This window comes from Urocitellus parryii, chromosome 7 (assembly GCF_045843805.1).
Source record: "Urocitellus parryii isolate mUroPar1 chromosome 7, mUroPar1.hap1, whole genome shotgun sequence".
Classification (NCBI taxonomy): Eukaryota; Metazoa; Chordata; class Mammalia; order Rodentia; family Sciuridae; genus Urocitellus; species Urocitellus parryii.
Window position 1 is genome coordinate 162,935,582 of NC_135537.1, and position 20,376 is coordinate 162,955,957.

The 20,376-nt window shown below is 37.9% G+C and overlaps 1 protein-coding gene across 1 annotated transcript; it reads right to left on the reverse strand.

Moving 5' to 3' along the window:
- Positions 1-270: 270 nt before the first annotated feature.
- Krt39 (keratin 39) lies at positions 271-20,370 on the reverse strand. The gene is made up of 8 exons (XM_026386813.2): positions 20,300-20,370; positions 6,711-7,161; positions 5,741-5,823; positions 4,816-4,972; positions 4,056-4,217; positions 3,826-3,951; positions 2,089-2,309; positions 271-529 (listed from the first exon to the last, which is right to left on the reverse strand). Exons 1-8 carry the CDS (start codon positions 20,368-20,370, stop codon positions 271-273), a joined length of 1,530 nt encoding a protein of 509 aa, XP_026242598.2.
- Between the last annotated feature and the right edge of the window lie 6 nt (positions 20,371-20,376).

Here is a 20,376-nt window from a genome sequence, read left to right on the forward strand (position 1 = left end):
GGCCATCTTCCCCGGGGAACTGGCTAATCCATTCCCATCCTTCAGATGAATGCAAAATGTCCTACCAGAGAAATGTAATTTATTATCACGTTGGCAGCAGCGACTCAGGGAAGGAGTGGAATAAAAGACACTCTATCTAGTGATGGGGACCCGCTGTAGTAGTAAGAGACTAAGTACCTTAAGGGCCTGGGGAGTTCTTAAACCTCTCTGGCAGGAGCATGTATTGGCCTTTCTCTCATGAATGGGGGTCCTTCGCATCACCTTGGGCCGTTAGACTTTGGCAAGTCTGGGGATGAAGCAAGGCTGCACATGTTCATGAGAAGAAATGACCTTCCCGTCCTGAATCTCCTTGGTGATGGTGCATATTTTAACCAGTATCCGGGACGGGGGTCCACAGATGTTGTACCGCTTGAGTATCCCATTGGGGGCTGAGGATGTGAAAACCGGGGCGCTGCATTCCACGGTGCTGGGCTTGGAGGGTATGCAAGTGGAAGGCTTGCATTGGGTGGCACACGGGTTACAGGGAAGCCTGAGGAGAAAACAGAGTTTTACCTATGATTGAGGAAGAGCAATGATGGCTATTAAGAAAAATGGAGGTGGGCAAAGTTTTCAACAACTTGTCCCTCAAAATAAGTGCTTCCGAGTGTTTATTCATTTCGTGTTGTAGTCAGTGGAAGAAAAAAAGAATCAGGTCAGATCCACTGGGGAAAACAGCATCCTAGCTTGAGAAATATTATGCTAAGTAAGCTTCCAATATGGCCAATGTCAGAGCATCACAGGACTCATACTGCAAGGGAGTCAAAAACTGCGGTGGAGTCCAGCTCTGTCACTTACCAGCTGGTGACCTCAGGGAGCTCAGTTAACGCTCCTGAGCTTTAGCTTTTCATCTGCAGAATGGACATAATGAAAACTAACCTCACAGGATCAACAGTTAAGGATCAACAGATAAGGAACAAGTTGAGGAACAGAAATGAATCAGATATTTTTCTCCTGGGAAGCTAGTCACATTGCTAGTGGTGATTTGCATCCCATCTATGGAATCTTTAGATGTGGAATCTTCAAAGTGCCTTCTGGGCCTCTATAAATGAATAGCTTTTAGAGAATTGGAGTAGTAAACAACGAACAGTAAACACCTTTTGTAATACATGATCTTACTTTGATAACAGGAGGCACTTTGAAATATTAAGGTGATGAAATCAGTGAACATTGTGCTAGCTTGATGGGGACATGCCTGTTTGGAGAATGCTGTGAGCTGGCTGCAGTAGCGCATGCCTATAATCCCAGCAGCTTGCGGGGCTGAGGCATGAGGATGACAAGTTCAAAGCCAGTCTTAGCCACTTAGGCCCTAAGCAACTTAGTGAGACCCTGTCTCAAAATAAAAAATAAAAATAAAAAGAGCCCAGTAACCACCCCCCAAAAAACAAAAACAAAAACACAGTGAACAGAGCTCACTGCTGTGATGAGTTGGGGCAGGTTGGTGTCCTTTGCAGTTGCATCTAAGCATGCATTTGTGTTCGTCTGAACCGAGTGACTTCAAAGTGTTCATATTCCAGGTGAGTTGTTAATGGGTTTGTTAGCTTATCGTCGTTTTAAAAATACAACTTAAAAAAAAGATGCTGAAACACACCTGTGAATGTACTGCTATTGGCATCAAGAACCAGCAGCTGGATGCAGTAGGGGTTTCAGCTGGGGCGGAGTTTCCCCAAAGAGACCAGGGTTGTCTTGTTTCAACTTGGCGAAGTCAGACATTCATCTCGGTGGGCGGGGTGGAGGGGGAAGTCTGTAACAGTGGCTAACAATGTACATCTTTGGGAAAATCCCTTTTTATCTAATAATTTTTTAAACTCTAAGAACCTAAGGAATTAACTTGTATACTGGCTCTTCAAAGCAACTCAGTTCAGTCTATACCTCAAGTTTGGACTAGGTTACAATTGTAGTCTCCCAGGGTACAGCTTAAGACAGTCTCCATTCAGAGCTTCCCAGCACACGCAAGAAGCTCAAAGCGCAGTCCCCTGGATACCTGTGGCAGTACATACATGTGTGCATCTTAGCATTTTTTCTCATACAAGTTGTTTTCATTTTACTTACTTGCAGTCTGAGCTCTCCAGAAGGCTGCGGTATGTGGCAATCTCACACTCCAGCCGGGACTTAATATCCAGGAGAATGTCATATTCCTGGTTCTGTCTTTCCAGGGCACTGCGGATCTCTGCCAGCTGAGCTTCCAGGTTATGGACCAGACTTTGGATCTGGGCCAGCAGGGTGGTGTAGCGGGCCTCAGTCTCTGTCAGGATGCATTCCTGCGCATCTCTCTACCAGGGAGGAGGAAAAGAAAGGTAGGATTTACAATGACGACTCCTTTGAGCCCAGGTCATTGTTTAAGTCATTGAAACCAATGATTTCTTTGTGATACTGGTAATGGATCTCCAAGCCCTTTTATTACCTCCTAGCCACATAAATCTAAAAGCAAAATGACCAATTATATTAAAGCTTGTTTTCCTTTATCATCCCCCCACACATACTCTTTGTATTTATTTCTCTTCCTCTTATTTTTGGACCACCTGATAATCTCCTACCACATTCTGCTACTTGTAATAGAAAAAACAAATGCAACGCATTGCACACCCAGGCATTAAAAATGCATCACCTCCCAGTGACTTGGGAGGCTAAGGCAGTAGGGTCACAAGTTCAAAGCCATCCTCAGCAACTTAGCAAGGCCCTTTCCCAAAATAAAAAATAAAAAGGGCTGGAGATGTGGCCAGTGGTTAAATGCCCCTGTGTTCAATCTCCAGGACCAAAAAAAAAAAAAAAAAAAAAAAAAAAAAAAAGCATTATTATGAAATCTCATTCAATAATTCTTATACTGAAAAAGGCAGTGAACAATGTTTAACCATAGACATTTCCCTCACTGGATCAATTCCTTTATGTAAAACGTAGAAGTTGAAAGTTGGATGAGTAAAGTTCTTTGATTGTGTAAACCTATGAATAATGATGGGATTTTTCAGTTTTAGTAACCAAATATTTATACCCCAGTTGTTTTTTTGTTTTGTTTTGTTTTTAGTTGAGAAAACTGAGGTTCGAGAGGTTAAACAAGTTGCCTAAGATCATATGACTTGCAGGTTACAAAACCAGCGAAGGGCCAAGTCTTTGTAATACCTTTCATAGTTGGTCATTTCAGTAATTTCTTACATCAGAGAAGCACTGTAATGAGGCGGAAGTGGTATTGGCTGTGGAATCTGAATTGTGGCTCAGACTCATTTCTTCTGTGACTTTGGACAGATTACTTGCTGCCTTACAATCTCAATGTCTTAATGTGTCAAATAGGAGAGAGGACATTTATTTTAGATTCTCCTTGGGAAAATCACCTTAGCTCTTAGAACCTCATCCGTCAAGTTGGATAATAATTATACCACCTCCCTCATAAGATTGTTTTATAATTCTAATATGAAAGCTTATAAAAATGCTTTGCATATATAAAATGCTTTCCTAGTGTTTTCCAAAGTGTACTCCATTATTACCATGAAAAACTTAAAAAAAAAAAGAGGGTCCATAGTAAAACAAGTTTTGGAGTGCCCAATACCATATACCACCTTTTTGGAGATTCATGGTATATATCAGCTTATTAAAGGCTTGTGGGAAGCCAGTATGTTTAACCTTTGTTTAATTGAGCATTTCCCCCTTTTTTGACTATGAAGTCCTTTCTTAGCCATAGACCCTTTAACCAACGGAGGAGCTGTTCCGAGGGGCAGAGTTTGGGAAGCACTGTGGCAGACACACAGGTGGTGCTGCCATCCTTGCTGAGCTAGGCTTGGTTAGCATGCTGGGTACCATTCGGTGCTGGGCCTGTAGTTCCACCTCCAGAGCATTCACGGTACGTCTCAGTTCTGCGATTTCCTTCTGGGAGCACTGCTGCTGTTGAGAGCTGGTCACCACTTGTTGGTTCAGCTCCTCCATCTGAAACACAAAGTCCACGGGGATTTTGGAAGGAAAACATGACCCACGAAGGGCCCTTGGAAACACATCAGCTTATTGCTTTTTGACTTTTCTACTCTGCCTACCTGGGTGTTGAACCATTGTTCCACATCTTTACGGTTTGTCTCCATGATGGACTCATACTGACATCTCATTTCTTGTAGAATCTGGTTTATGTCGACAGAAGGGGCTGTGGTTACTTCAATGTTGAGTCTGTCCCCAAGCTGCCCCCATAAGGAGTTGATATCCTATGAAAAGAAAAAGAATGTGAAGTTACTTGGTGAATAGATGACCTTCTGATGTCTTTTTCAACAGCAAGAATTCAGCTTAACCACATTGATCTAAATTACAGTCCACAATAAAGGAATCAATGACTTATAGGTAGTATCCACATGCCATAAAACGATTTACAGCTATTTCAAACATGACTATGTACTCAAATATGTGCAAAATTAAAAGGAATTGACTAATAAGATTAGAGTTTCAAAAAAAATCTTGATAAATTCTAGGGATGGGTAATGGAGGTAGCAACATAGAGGTGAATTGATAACGAGAGCCCATGGTCTCTATGATACATATATGGGCTTGTAGGAGTTTGACTTGTACCAATTATAGGGAAATTGTAACATTAGAGGATTTTCTATCCAAGTGGCTCCAGATATTGTGTAGCAGCCAATGAGTTTGAGATACAGTGAATCCATAGTACATGAAGAAGCAGTTGGTATTATCAGGGCTATAAGCCTGAGTAATATCTAATGGGAATGTCCTTTGTCAAGCACAATTCAAAGGAACTCATGCTCATTTTGGAGGCTTAGCATGTATTGACCCTCTTGCTCTTTTTCTAACCTCTTGGTGACTGTTCTTGAGGCAGAGGAGCTCCTCCTTCAGAGACTGCACTCGCGCCTCCAGGTCAGCCTTACTCAGGGTCAGTGCATCCAGGATCTTCCGTAGGCTGTTGGCGTCGGCCTCCATGAGCTGGCGTAGGGACACCTCAGCTTCATAGCTTCAAAAGCCAGACATGAAAAGAAAGGCTTTAAAAAGAAGATGGTGCCAATCCAGCCAGGCAGAACTCCCTTCCATGTTTCTCTCTGGGCTTCTCATTCATTCTATTGCTATGGAGAGTTTTATTCTCTTTAGAAGTGAAACCATCTGATAAATATCATTTGATACATATCATACTTAATTATTATGCCTACATTAGTTGGCCAGAGTGATGCTACAGTGCTATTCTTGGAGATGAGGGAATTTATCCTTCTTCCTCTGCCCCTAGAGGCAATGCAGTGTTAGTAAGAAGAGTATTAGGGTTAGGGGTCAGGGACTTGCGTCTACATTTTGGCTGTGTCTTCCATTGGTTGTATGCTTTTGGATAGGTAACTTCCTCATTACACCAGTTTTCTTACCTTAAACTGAATAACAGCATATTATCTATTTTACTAAGCTGTTTTACTAAGCTGTACAGCATATTATCTATTTTACTAAGCTGTTTTACTAAGCTGTTACGTTTTTACTAAGCTATTTGACTAAGCTGTTATCATGTAACCAGCTGTTAAGCATGTAATCAGATAGCTCTTATGTTAGAACTGTAGGTCCTACATATACAGGTGAGGGTTACCAATCTTAATTATTTACTGAATTTTCAGGTCTCTTTGGAGCTAGTGCCAACGTGCTCTGGAGTAGGAGGCTTAGTAGACATGGGAATAATCGTACTGGGATTGCTTAGGTCCGACTCAGGGGTAAATTTTGTCATTGTGACAGTGCTGGGTGGGCTTACTTGGCTCTCAAGTCATCTGCAGCCAGTTTGGTGTTGTCAATTTGTGAGACCAGCCTGGAATTCTCAGCCTTGGTACACAAGATCTAGAATTAAGAAATTGTACACACAAATGAGACAAACACCAGGATCTCCTTCTTTTAAGAACTAAAGAGGTTGTGTGTGTTTCAGTGAATTAGGGGAAGGCAAGTTAAACTTTTTATAAATCTCCAGAGCTATGTTCAAGAAGCTTGGGAGATTTTGGAAAACCAGAGGTTTTGTTATTTTCCTAAAAGGTCAGCAAAAAATTACATAAGTAAAAACTTTTGCATATGTTTTTCTGTTAAAAATATAAAATCTATCCCCAATATGCCTACAACCCATTAGACTAAAAATTCCATGAAGGAAGGGATATTTTTAGTTCACCTATATTTTTTTCAGAACCTAGAGCAATGTCTAGGTGCTCTGAAAATATTTGTTGAACAAATAAAACTGAATGAACCCAGATGTGTAGTAACAGCTGCATATCACTCCGAATAAGAAACTTAGGTATAGGAACAAATGATTTGAATAATGTAAAGATGATAAAATGAGCATAAGAGGAGAAAAAGGTGGAATGGTTCCAACACGGATTAAAAACTAAACTGTTTAGAAACTTACTATCATACTTTAGTTATTATGCCTAAAGGAAAAATTTCTCTTTTAAGAGCCCTGCTTTCTTATTTGTATCAAAGAAATGGTAACCACTGGTTGTGAACCTGATTTGGTCCTGAGCTATCTAGTTATAATGGTAAAGCCTATCTCTGGCAATAGGAAAAACTCTAAAATCCGAATGTTACCTCAAGTTGACAATTAACTCAAGAGCTTTTCTTATTCTTCAATAAACTTTTTTTTTTTCAGCATAAAAAGAACTAAAACCGCTAAAGCTTAGCAAATAGCCATTGCTTGGAGACTATCGATTCACAACTGGATTAAACAGATTGCTGGATCTCACCTTCTGCTGGAGCTCCTCGATGGTGGTGTAGTAGGACAGGTAATTAGGACACAGGACAGGGAGCTCTTTGTTATCCTCTTCCTGGATTCTGCACTCCAGTTCAGCGTTCTCTCGTTCCAGCATTCGTACCTTTTCCAGGAAGTTAGCAAGGCGGTCGTTCAAGATCTGCATGGTCTCCTTCTCGTTACTGTTGATACCTTCACCCATCCAGCTGCAGTCATCCAGAGAGGGATGGACACAGAAGTTGCTTATGAGGTGGATGGGGGTGCGACAAAGGCGATGAGTGGATTGGCAGACCCGACTCTGGGGAGTTCTTGGTACGTGGCCAGTTGATTGGCAGCTGTTGTTAGCAGACATGGTCCTAAAATTTGTAATCCCAGAGCAGTTTTGGAGTGGGGTTGAAGAAGAAATAGTTGTTCTAGAGCCCTCGGTATCCACAGCGTGTGTCCAGCTTCAGTTGGTCTCCTCGTCTGTGGTCACCGGCTCAAGCACCCTCCACTGAGTCTAAATCCCAAGCTGTTGGCTGTCTCCTCTTTGAAGTGCTTATATAGCCTTCCCTAGAGGTGGTGTCACAATAGGTGGGATGTTTTGCTTTCTAATGTTTATATCAAATCCCATAGGAACACCTCATTAGTCTGCTTTTTACTTGCCTGAGAAGAGTTACTTGCCTCATAAAATGGTGCATTTAGGCGGTTACTAAGTTATTACCCATCGCAACTACTACGTGTCATTGGATCCAGAGCTTCACATGGTGTCTTCAAAAGGAACTGTCGTCACAGTCCTCACAGCATCCATTATTAAGCAGGTGTGAGTCTATTAAGTTCATTAAATCCTCGTTGACCTCACCCCCTGGAATCGACCGGGAAGAAGTCCTTCCTTCTTTTCCTTTCTTCAGCAGAAAAAGGGAAACGATGAATATCTAATAATAATTAGTGAACTTAGAAAATAGGATTTTATCTTGTTCTGTCCAGCTGATTTTTCCACTTTCCTTGTTAGGACATGGTAAACGTGGATTAAAATGTTAGTCTTAGATAGGCTCTTCATTTTTTTCTTTTCTTTCAGTGCTGGGGATTGAACCCAGAGACTCGCACATACCAAGCAAGCACTTGATCACTGAGTGACATGGCCAGCCTTTAAATCAGGCTCTTTTTAAAGGTCATTGGCAAATTAGTGTTTTAGCTTTCTAGGTAGAGTTTGAATGTTAACAAGGTATTTCTTGGAAGAGACTAATTACTTTTTGATTGTCCAAAGCCCACACTTTATAGCACTTTTAGTGCTCAGTGTTTGCTGGGGTCTACCATTAGCTTACAGTTATCATGCTGTTGGTTTATATTTGATGTTTAAATATGATCTGTAGGGAGGTATATGTGCTCTTTCTGAGTATTTTCTTTAAAAAGTTACTTGATTCTGATCCTTTATGGGGGCTGGAGGGGAGAATCCTTCTCTTGTCTTTTTCAGCTTCTAGGGACTGTCCATGTCTGTGCTGGGGTTCAGACAGGTGTCTTCCAAAGGTCAGCCTTTGGTGCTAGTGGGAGGTGATTCAGATACGAAAAAAATGAATCATAAATGTGTTCAGAGAAAATGCAAGATAATTATTTTATGAATATGCAGTCAGAAGGCTTTTCCAATAGTGACTCAAAATGGCACCTGTAAGAGGTGGGGCCTCCTGAGAAAAAGCTAGGTCACAGGGGGCCATCCACTGGAAAGGATATTGGACCCAACCCCATCCACCCCCTCTTTCTTTGCCTCCTGGCTGCTATGAGACAAGTAGTTTCCTTGGCCAGATTCTCCCACCACGATGTACTACCTCACCATGGGTCCCAAAGCAATGGAGCTGGTTGACCACAGACTGAAACCATGAGCCAAAAATAGACTTTTCCTTCTTATGAGTTGTTTATCTCCCATGTTTTTTTGGACAGTGATGGAAAGTATACACAACATCTTTGGCTTGTGACCCACTTCCATCTCCAAAGCCAGTCAGGACTCCTCTCGTCCTTCTCACATCACATCATTCAGACACTTCTGCTTCCCTCTTACACATTTAAAGTCCCCTGTGACCACATGGGGCCACCCAGATACTCCAGTCCAATCTTCCTCTGTTGTCCACTGATTAGCAACTTTATTTCCTCTTTGCCATGTAGCCCCCTAATTTTCAATAGCATCCACACATATGAAATACGTAGGAATAAATGTAGTTAGAAAGGTATAAGATTTATGTAAATACTATGTTAACCTAGACTGAAGGACAGAAACCTAGAATAAATGGAAAGATACTTCATGATCTAATATGGAAATATAGTATTCATCATTATAAAAATATCAATTATCTCTGTTAACTTAAGTCTCAATAATATATTAAGATCTTCCCAAAATAGATGTCATTTTTTCAACTAGATAAGATCATTCTGAAATTTTATGAGGAAAACTGAAAAATATGAATAATTAGGAAAATTCTGAAAAAATAGTCCTTTCAAAATATTAACATATTTTTGGAAACTTCGATAACTAAGATAGTGTGATATTGATGCATAAATTGTTGGGCAGACCAGACCAAAAGAATAGACTTAGAGGTCTAGAAAAAGACTCCCGAACAGATTGGGATTTAGTATACGATAAACAGAACACTTACATACAAAGGGAAAAATGTAGACCATCATCTGCGTTCTGGGGATGATTCCATACCACTCTCCAGGGTGCAGGGAATGTAGGAATAATACCTCATGCCTCATAGCAGGACAAATTACAGGTGGATCCAAGACTCAGATGTGAAAATAAAATGAATGTTTTCAGAGAAAACACAGGATAGTTATTTTATAAATTTGCAGACAGACTTTCCAACAATGACTCAAAAATAAGAAATTATAAAAACCGGACAAATTTGACTACATAAAATAATAGTGATTGAACACAACCAATAAAATTAGAACACAAGATGAAAACCCGGGAAAGAATATTTGCAATGATATTATAGTGAGTAACCGGAAAGAAAATACAAAAGACACTTAAAATAAGAAAAAGTGCTTGATGTCACTTGTAGGCAGGAAGATGTGAATTTAAACTATACAGAGGTATGATTTTATTTTACACCTTTCATATTAGAGAAAAATAAAAGGTTGTCAACAATCAAAATGTTTGGGAAAAATCAAAGTTTGGTAACAAATGTATTGCCTGTGCATAAATTCATGCAATTACTATAATGTTAGTAAAATTAAGACAGTGTGATATAGACATAAAGATTGGCAAATAGATCAAAGAAAAAGAATATAGGGTCTAGTTGATTTTTTTTTTTTTTTTAACAGTGAGAATGGGCCTAGGGCAAGTTAGGCAAGTGTCTACCACTGAGTTACATTCTCAGCCCTTTTTATTTTATTTTTTTAAATTTTGAGGCAGGGTCTCATTTGCCTTGACCTCAAACCTGTGGATCCTCCAGCTTTAGCCTTCTGAGTACCTGGGATTATAGGTGTGTTGTATACATTGGGTGAGTTGATTTTTGACAAGTTCCTCAAAGCAGGACCATGAGAATGAGAAAGCCGTTTCAACAAATGTTGCTGAATCAAATAGGTGATCAATCGCATAGGAAAAATCACATCTTGATCTTGACCTCACCAGTATTTAATAATTCTTCTAATTCAAGATTGATCACTTACATGTGAAGTTTGCAAGTTTAAAGTTTTTATAAGAAAGTATAGATGACTATATTTATAACCTCACGCTAGGCAAAGACTTCTTAGCACACGGAGGACACTGTTAAAAACAGATTAGACATCATCAAAACGGAAAACTTTTGCTGATCAAAATAAATAGGTAAGAAAGCAAAAAGTCAAGGCACAGACTGGGTGAAAGTATTCTTTCTCTCTATCTGTATTATTAACATAGAATATAATAAAGTTATTATATAAAAATTGATTTAAACCTCTTCTGAGCCTCTCAGTATATTTATATTGAGAGTTTTAATCTCTTTAGAAGTGAAAGCAAGGACTTAATTTATAAATATTTATATATAATATATATATACATTTCCTACCTGTCTGTCTATCTGAACACACACACCTGATAACAGAGGACTTTTCCCAGGACCCAGCAATTTTATTCCCAGGTATCTGGCCAAAAGAAATGAGTATGTTTGTACCCCAAAAGACTCATACAAGAATGTTTATGGCAACTACATTCTTAATAGCACTAACATGGAGCTAACTCAAATGCTTATAAACAAGACAGTGGATCAACAAGCTGTGACATATTTATTTAATGTGGACTCAACAACAGTAAAGAATGAACCACTGCTGCTCACAACAGCATGGAAGAATCTCAGGAATGTACTGAGCTAGAGAAGCCAGGCACAGGAAATACAAACAGTATTGTCTTCACTTACACCAACCTCAAGGGCAGACAAGACTTATCTGCAGTGTTGGGCATCAGAACAGTGGGGGAGGTGGGTTGGCTGGGAGAGTGGGAAGGAAGGTTGAAGGCTGATGTTCTACATCTTGACCTTCTATTCTGTCTTGATCTGTGTGATGATTATAGGAGTGCAGGTGGGCTTCAAACCTCACAGGACTGTGTACTTTCAATTGATGCATTTTATTGTATAAAAATTAAGCCTTAATAAAGTATAGTTAACCTTAAAATTAAGATTTAATGCAACTGTGTAGCTACGTGAAGCTTCACTACTTTGTTCCTATGCTTAAATTCTAAATTGATTAAACATTGTCATGAAAAATGGGAAAATCATGTATGTGCTAAGAGAAAATGTGGAATTCTCTTAAAATTGCAGAAAGAGGGATGTCTTTTCAACAGCAATTCAAAATTAAGGAACCATAAAAATTGATGAATTTGACTCAATAAAGTAATAGTGTTTGAAATAGTTCATAATCTCAAAAATGTACAAAAAAGACTGGAAGGATATATGTAATAATGTTAAATGTCAAATGTTTTACATTTTATAGTTATTAATAATGATGGCTATTTTCTTCTGTATGTCTTTATGTGTTCCAGAAATTGATTGGATCATTTTCAGAATCAGGGGTGGGGGAAGGCTGAAAATCATTCGTATTCCTGTATTTTTCTGTCTTTTCACTTTTCTTCTCCTCTGGCATCTCACAGGTAGGGTTGTTTCTTTCTTTTGCTACCAACTTCTTTATTTGTACCATTGATTTGATTCCTTATGATTCCTTCAGGGCCACGATTCATGAATTATTATTACTGTTATTTTTATTTGATACCGGGGATTGAACCTAACCACTGAGCCACATCCCCAGCCCCACCTCCCCTTTTAATATTTTATTTTTGAGACAGGTTCTTGCTAAGTTGCTTATGGCCTTACTATATTGCTGAGGCTGGTTTTGAACTTGTGATCCTCCTGCCTCAGCTTCCTGAGGCCTTGGGATTACAGTCATGGACCACTGTGGCTGGTATGTTTAATGAATCACTCCCCTTTTCTTGCCTCTTTCATTTCTTATTTACTTTCAATCAACGTTCATTTCTCTATAAGCATGTTTTCCCCTAAAATATGTATTATCTATAACTATGAAACACTTTCTGCATGAAGACAGCTTTTGCCTTCTTTTCATTACTTAACTTTTTGATAGAGCAGTGGGTGACCTTTATTTTTCCACTGCCCACTCATTTGTTAATTTTTTGGCAATCTGGCTATCCTGTGGCCATTGCACATGGTCTTTTTTATTTTTAAATTTGTTTTAGTTAGTTATACATGACAATAGAATGATATACTTTGATATATCATTCTACACTTTCTCATTTTTCTGAGTGTACGTGTTGCAGAATCATATATATATATATCTCACAGTCACATATATACATACATACAGTATTGTCTGTTTCACTCTACTGTCTTTCTTATACCTACATCCCCTCCCCTCCCATCACTTCCCTCTACCTAATCTAAGATAATTCTATTCTTCTCTAGTGCCCCCCTCCTTATTGTGAATAAGCATCTGTATATTACAGAAAAATATTTGGTCTTTGGTTTTTTGGGATTGGCTTATTTCACTCAGCATGATATTCTCCAACTCCATCCATTTACTGGCAAATGCCATAATTTCATTCTTCTTTAAAGCTGAGTAATATTCCATTGGAAATATATATATATTCCACATTTTCTTTATCCATTCATCTATTGAAGGACACTGAGGTTGGTTGCATAGTTTAGTTATTGTGAATTGAGCTGTATAAACATTGATGTGACTGTATTACTGTAGTATGCTGATTTTAAGTCCTTTTGGTATAAACTGAGGAGTGGGATAGCTGGGTCAAATGGTGGTTCCATTACATGTTTTCTGAGGAATCTCCATACTGCTTTCCATAGTGGTTGCACCAATTTTCAGTCCCACTTGCAATGTATCAGTGTACTTTTTTCCCACATCCTTGCCAACATTTATTGTTGCCTATATTCTTGATGATTGCCATTCTGACAGGCTTGAGATGAAATCTTAGTGTAGTTTTGATTTGCATTTCTCTAATTGTTTGAGATGTTGAACACTTTTTCATGTGTTTGTTGATCAGTTGTATTTCTTCTTCTGTGAAGTCTCTCTCTGCCTTTGGCCTGGGCAGAGCCTTCTGGGAAAGGGGCTGTGCAGGACAGAGGAAGAGGGCTTTTGGGCTGAGGGTTAGAGAGGGAATCTGCCTCCGAAGGTCTAGCAAGGGCTCCATGAATGGCAAATAAAGCCATGTGCTGCAAAAAAGGAGATTTCAGCCAATGATGCACTGAATGTGTGATGGTGGTCCTGCAAGATTATACTGGATCTGAAAAGGTCTATTGCCTACTGACGTTGCTGCCTTTGAAATGTCAGAGCACAGAGTGTTCCTCTTGTGTTTTGATGATGCTAGTGTAAAAGACCTACTCCATTGTTAGCCTTATAAATTATATCACATACAATTATGTATAATATAATAAACTGCTGTTGCCGATTTTATGTACTATGCTTACATTTTATCATTATTTTAAAATATGCTCCTTCTACTTACAAAAAAAAAAGTTTACTGTACAGCAGTATACTGTGCTGCATTGGAAGCAGCCTCAGATCTCGCATTGACTGCAACTCTTCATTGCATCAAGGGACCACGATGAGTGATTGCCCAATATCCCCTAAATTTGTGTAAGCACCCTCTATGATGTCCATGCAATGACAAAATCTCCTAATGACGCATTACTCAGAATGTATTCCTGTCGTTAAGTAGCACATGGCGATACACACTATGAGGAGCAAGAGTCCCATAAGTCATGGATGCTTCTTGCAGGTAAGGCTCAAGGCCCATTTCTCATGGTGAGCTGTACACAAACCTAGAATATAACGCTTTTGTTGTTGTTGTTGTTGGCTGTGAGTGATGATTATAATTTTTATATAACACTAAGTGCTAAAATTATTGGCGTCTTGTTAGGTGAATTATTAGTGCCATGAAAATATTATATTCTTAACCAAAGATTAGGATTTTCCTAGATTCTACTGAATGAGATCTCATTACTCTACCAGGAAGTGCAATTGCCATTTCAACACTTGACAACTCAGAGGAATGCCTACTATATATATCCACATGGAAAAAATTGAAATTTCTGCAACCTGGAAAGCTTTCAATGATTGAAACTCTTGCTCTACTTATAATTTATTCTTTGTTTGCCATTGTCATCAATTGCTTTGTTGTAGATTGGTTAAAACTAAAGTATGGGGAATGAGATTGATCACATTATGTTATATGCATGAATGAATATGGCATAATGAATCCCACTATTAAGTATAATTATATGCATCAATAAAAGAGGTAAAAAACTACATAGTATACAGTGATGCAGATTCATATCAATAATAATTTTGATCCATATTTTTCCAATAAATATAAACACATTATAACACTATTAAAGTAGAAATATATATAATGGCCTTAGTATTTTAGAAGTTTTAAATTACTGCTGGAAGGTAGAAAGGAAAGGTCATTTGGCTTGTCCAAGTGAAGTATGATCAACACAGTTTTGCCCCCAACCTTAAAATCATTAGAGTGGGTGCATAACCCAAGAACATGTCAGATTTGGAATTAACCTGTCTTTAATGTAATCTTTATTATAATACTATGCAAAGATAGCTGTAAGGAAACATGAGAGGTCCCTAAATGGTCATCTAATATTAAAGAAATTTTCCTATTTTGATTCCACTTTGACTTTACATAAACCTAGGCTGAAAATAACTCTGACTGACTATGTACAAAAAGATAAATTGACTGTGCAAAATATCATACATAATGGACGGTAGCTGTGGTATTTTTTGATAAGAAGCTTGAATAAAGTTTATTGGAAATGGCTATATGTGCTGAAAAACTGTTAAAGAAATACTTTTGCTACAATCTTAACACCAACATAAACCATGACAAAGGCAGAGAGCTGGTAGTAGACTGTACCTCAGATAGAGCATTAATCTCCAGGATACATAGAGAACTCAAAAAAATTAACAACAAAAAAACCAAGTAACCCAATTAATAAATGGGCAAAGGAACTGAACAGACACTTCACAGAAGAAGAAATACAATTGATCAACAAATATATGGAAAAAAATGTAAATATCTCTATCAGTTAGATAAATGCAAATTAAAACTACACTGAAATTTCATCTCACTCCAGTCATAATGGCAATTATCAAGGCTACAAGCAAAAATAAATGTTGGCAAGGATGTAGGGGAAAAGGTCCACTCATAAATTGGTAATGGGACTGCAAAATGGTACAACCACTCTGAAAAGCAGTATGGAGATTTTTTAGAAAACTTGGTATGAAACCACCATTTGACCCAGTTATCCCACTCCTCAGTTTATACCTGAAGGATTTAAAATCAACATACTATAGTGACACAACCACATCAATGTTCATAGCAGTTCAATAGCCAAACTATGGAACCAACCTATGTACCTATCAACTGATAAGTGGGATAAAAAATGTGGCAGATATACACAATGAAATATTACTTAGCCATAAAGAAGAATGAAATTATGGCATTTGCTGGTAAATGGGTGGAGCTGAAGACTATCATGCTAAGTACAATAAGCCCATCCCCAAATACCAAAGGCTGAATGTTCTCTCTGACATGTGGATACTAACTCAAAATAAGTGAGGAGGAGGGAAGAATAGAGATTCACTGGATTAGACAAAGGGGAATGAAGGGAAGGGAAGGAAGATGGGAATAGGAAAGATAGTAGAATGAATTAGACTAACTTTCCTATGTTCATATATGAATACATGATGAGTGTAAGTCCACATCATGTACAATCCCCAAAATGGAAAGTTTAAGTCCATGTATGTATGATATGTCAAAATACATTCTACTATCATGTATCTGAAAAGAACAAATAAAAATTATTTTAAAAAGAGAACAGGTGGCAGAGATGCCTGTGAGATTTATGTGGTGGAACCTTTCAAGTGACTGGGTTTTGTGATTTTTACAGCACTGTACTATCATATTTTTCCCAATTTAATTATCAGTGGAATAATAGTGTTTGAACAGTATTTCATGGGCTTATTTATCTGGAAAAAATTTATTTAGAGTATTTTCACAACTTTTTAGAGCAACAGAATGATATGTAAAAATATCTAACATAAAATTTTAGGTCTGAAGCTTAAATTTGCTTTAAAACTGTATTAACTTATTAGATGCTTTATTTCTGAGTACTCAGAAGATAGAAAAATGAAGAGAATTTTTCTTTAGTTTGCTACTGATTTTTTTAAAATATATTTTTTTAAATTTTGAAATAAAGATTTATAAGAAGTTGCAAAGAAGGTACAGCAAAATGTCACATATACCTGATTTCTCCCAATAGTTAAATCTTATTCAATTATAGCACAATTGTAAAATCAGAAGATGGACATTGAAACACTGTGTGCTTAGTTCTATATAATTGTCTTCATATTTGTAGATTCATGTAGTTTCACAGCAATCAAGATATAGAGCTAGTCAGTTGTACAAAGACCTCTTTCGTTCTACACCCAGTTCATTTCCATCCCTATGATTTTGCCATTTGAGAATGTTATAGAAATAGCACCATACTGTATTGACTCTTTAAGATTGCCCCTTTTCACTCAGCCTAATGGACATTTCAGTTGTTTCCAGTTTGGGGCTCTTCTATTATGAATAAAGCTAATCATGAACAACTAGGTAGCTTTTCAAACTCTTTGCTTTCCATCTAACCTGCATCTTTACATTGGAAATGGGTTTCTTGTGCAAAGTTTCATGCAGTTTGGTTATGCTTTTTCATCTATTCTGCCAATCTCTGCCTTCTAATTGATGTGTTTAGGCCATTTCTATTTATTGTAATTTCTGTTATTTAGGGCTTATGCTTACATTTTTGTTTTTGTTCTCTATTTTTTTCTGGTTTTGTTTCTCTGTTTTCTTTTTTCTGCCTACCTTTGGGGTTGAATGTTTTAGGATTCCAGTTTGATTTATCTACAGTATTTTTGAGCATATCTCTTTGAATAGAGTTTTTAAGTAGTTGCTGTAGATAATATATGATATACGTATAACTTATCACAGTGTACTATTGTTGGTATTTTTATCAGTTTAAATGTAGAAACCTTTACTGTACCCCATCTTAATACAAACATCTTAACATTTTTCTATACATATATTGAGAACCACTTCAGGCTGCTATACTTTTGCCTCAACTATGAAACACAATTTAGAAACCTCAGAAGAGAAGGAGATGTATTTATATTATTCATATTTTAACTATTATTTTTTCTCCTGATATTCTAATATTCTTTATTTCATCATTGCATTTGTGTCCAGAGGACTCTTCTTATTTATTCTTTTAGGGTGGGTCTGCTGGTGGCAACTTCTTGTGACTTTTCTTCACCTGAGAATATCTTTTTTATCATTCTTTTCTGAAGGATGTTTTCTTTCAGCACTTGAATAATGTTGTGGCCCATCCTATTGGTTTTCAGGATTATGGTGACAAATCTGCCATCATTTAACTTGTCACCTTCTATGGTAAGTTGTCATTTCTCTCTTACTCCTTTCAGGATTTTTTTTTCTAATTAGCTTTAGTTTTCAGATAATTGTCCTGGTATATCTTGGTGTGGGTTTCTTTGGATTTCTCCTTTTGGAGGTTGGCTTAGTTTCTTGCATCTGTAGGTTTTTGTCTTTTGTCAAATTTGGAAAAATATTAGGCTTTATTTCTTCTAATCCATTTTGTGCTTTACTCTCTTTCTCCTCCTCTTAAAGTTTCTGATGACATGAATATAAGATCTTAAGATATACCCGGAGTTGCCTGAGATGCTTCAGTTTATTTTTTTCAGACTGTTTTATCTCTGTTTTTCATATTGGATGATATCTATTATTCTATTATAAAGTTCACTGATATTTTTACCCCACCGATATTTCCATTCTGTTCTTGAGTCTATTGACTGGGTTTTATGGTGTTTTTCAGTTAAGAAACTTCCATTTGGCTCTTTATATCTTCTACCTCTTTGCTGAGAATTTTCTACTTTTTCATTTGCTACAAGAGTTCATTGAGATATTACTTATTGAAGTATTTTTATGATGGCTATTTAAACATTCTTGCCAGATAATTCTAACATCTTTGTCATCCTGGTATTGGACTCTATTGATCGTTTTTATTTTTCCCTTTTAAAGCTAAGTTTCCTGATTCCTAGCATGAAGAGTGAGTTTTGATAGAAACCTGCACATTGGGGTGTCAGGTTTTGAGACTCTGGCTGTTGCTTTTGGTCTTCTGTTGCAGCAGGTCTCACTGACATTGCTTTGGTAAGGGAAGGTGGATGCTGCTTCACACTGGCAGGTGGGAGTAGAAGTCCAGGTCCTCCACTTCACCTCCTTTGACATCCAAGGGGAGTGCTCTGCACTATTGCGGGGAGGTATAGGACTTCAGGCTCCTTACCTGGTCTCCTTGGATACTGTACCTGGATGGGCTGGACAGGGTGTTTCATTACTGCTTTAGATGTGGCTTCCACTGATACTGCATGGTGTGGCCTTGTTACTGTGACTTTCCAATAGGCCTCCTTTGACACCTCTCGGGGGAAGAAGTGCCTCATTGCTGTGAGGTAGTATTAAGTCCAAGGTCCCCAGAGAGTCTCCACTACACCTTGGTGGCAGTGGGTCTCAGAATCTTGTAGTGGGAGTGAAAGTCCTGAATCTCTCCACTCAGCCTTCTCTGTCTCCACTGTAGTGGGTGCCCTGCTACAGCCTGGTAAGGATGGAAACCTACACTTCTTCCTTGGCCTTTCCTGGTGGGGGTTGCATGGGCAAAATGATTTTTTTTTTTTTTTGGAGTATGTGGTATTTGGTTGTGGCAATAATCTAAAGGTTTTCTGCTTTGCTAGGTGACCCCTTTTCTGGTTCTTTAGCTAGTGAGAGAAAGCTCTTCTTGGGCATGTTTTTTTTCTTTATCTGTACCTTTGATGGTTCTGGGTGGTTGGTCTCTGTAGTTCCCACTTTGGGATAGAAGAAGCCAGAAGGAAATCCAGGGATCACATCATAAGTGTGGTTTCTTGAACCTCAAAATTATTTACTTTCCAGAATTCTTTTTTTTATATGTATTGTTGAGGTTTTTTTTTTCTTTTTTAGTTGTATTTAGGAAGAGGACTAAAGAAATATATGTGTATCTACTTCATCTTTCTGGAAGTGAAAGTTCTCTTCTTTGCTTTTTAAATGTATGAGAATAATTATTCTTAAAAACCTAAATGTCCAATAACACAGCAGTGTACTGTATGGTATGTTATGTGCCTACCAAAATGATGGCCTCAAGACAATTTTATTTTTTTATTAGGATTGAAAAATACTTAGATAACATAAGTGAAAAAAACTGTATGCATATGTAAATAAGATTACAACTAAGTGGAAAAACCAATTATAAGGATGGACTGGAAGTTCCCCAAAATATTGACAATGGATGTTTAGGGAATGGAATTGTGAATGTTTTACCCATTAATATGCCCTGCCCAAAAAAATTTTTTTTGATACCGGGGATTGAACCCAGGGGTGCTTAATTAGTGAGCCACATCCCCAGCCCTCTTTTGCATTTTTTATTTAGAGAAAGGGTCTTGCTGAGTTACTTAGGGCCTCACTAAGTTTCTGAGGCTGGGTTTTGAACTTGAGATTCTCCTGCCTCAGCCTCCAGGGCCCCTGGGATTACAGGTGTGCACCACTGCATCCAGCTTAATATGCCAAATTAAAAAAAGGAGAACCTAGTACTTTTACAACTAAAAATAAAATAAATATAATTTATTATATTTTATTTCTAAATTCCCTTTGAGACAGAGACATACAACTGTCTTTGAGGACATGCAATACTTCACATTGATTAATCTATTTGTATTTGACAGAGTTAAACATATTTTCAGCCTGGTTTTATGCAAATTCAAACCACAGTCCTGGGTTTAGACAATTCCCTTGCCATCTAGTGGTGATTATATCCATGGCAATAAGCCACCGAACTGTACTTACATGTTAAAGGAATGAGACACATTTTATTTGGAGATTAGCAAGAAAGCTTTATGAGCTCTAAGAATACCACAAATCGCTTGAAGGAGAGGAAATGATAAATTTACACCAACGCTGCTCAGAGGATTTGGGAGCCTTCTGACCTTGTGTTCCTGGTCTGGATGGCCCATCTCCTTCCTCGGACACTGCTGGCTTCCATTCTTCCATCCACCATGTTGGG

What these genes read in the sequence shown, in the direction of transcription:
- Krt39 (XM_026386813.2), bottom strand. Translation starts at nt 20,370, where the DNA reads ATGGTGGATGGAAGAATGGAAGCCAGCAGTGTCCGAGGAAGGAGATGG. An exon ending in GCAGATGACTTGAGAGCCAA is followed by an intron (nt 4,973 to 5,740) that starts GTAAGCCCACCC and finishes TGGCTTTTGAAG; the next exon opens with CTATGAAGCTGAGGTGTCCC. An exon ending in CTGGAGAGCTCAGACTGCAA is followed by an intron (nt 530 to 2,088) that starts GTAAGTAAAATG and finishes TTTTCTCCTCAG; the next exon opens with GCTTCCCTGTAACCCGTGTG.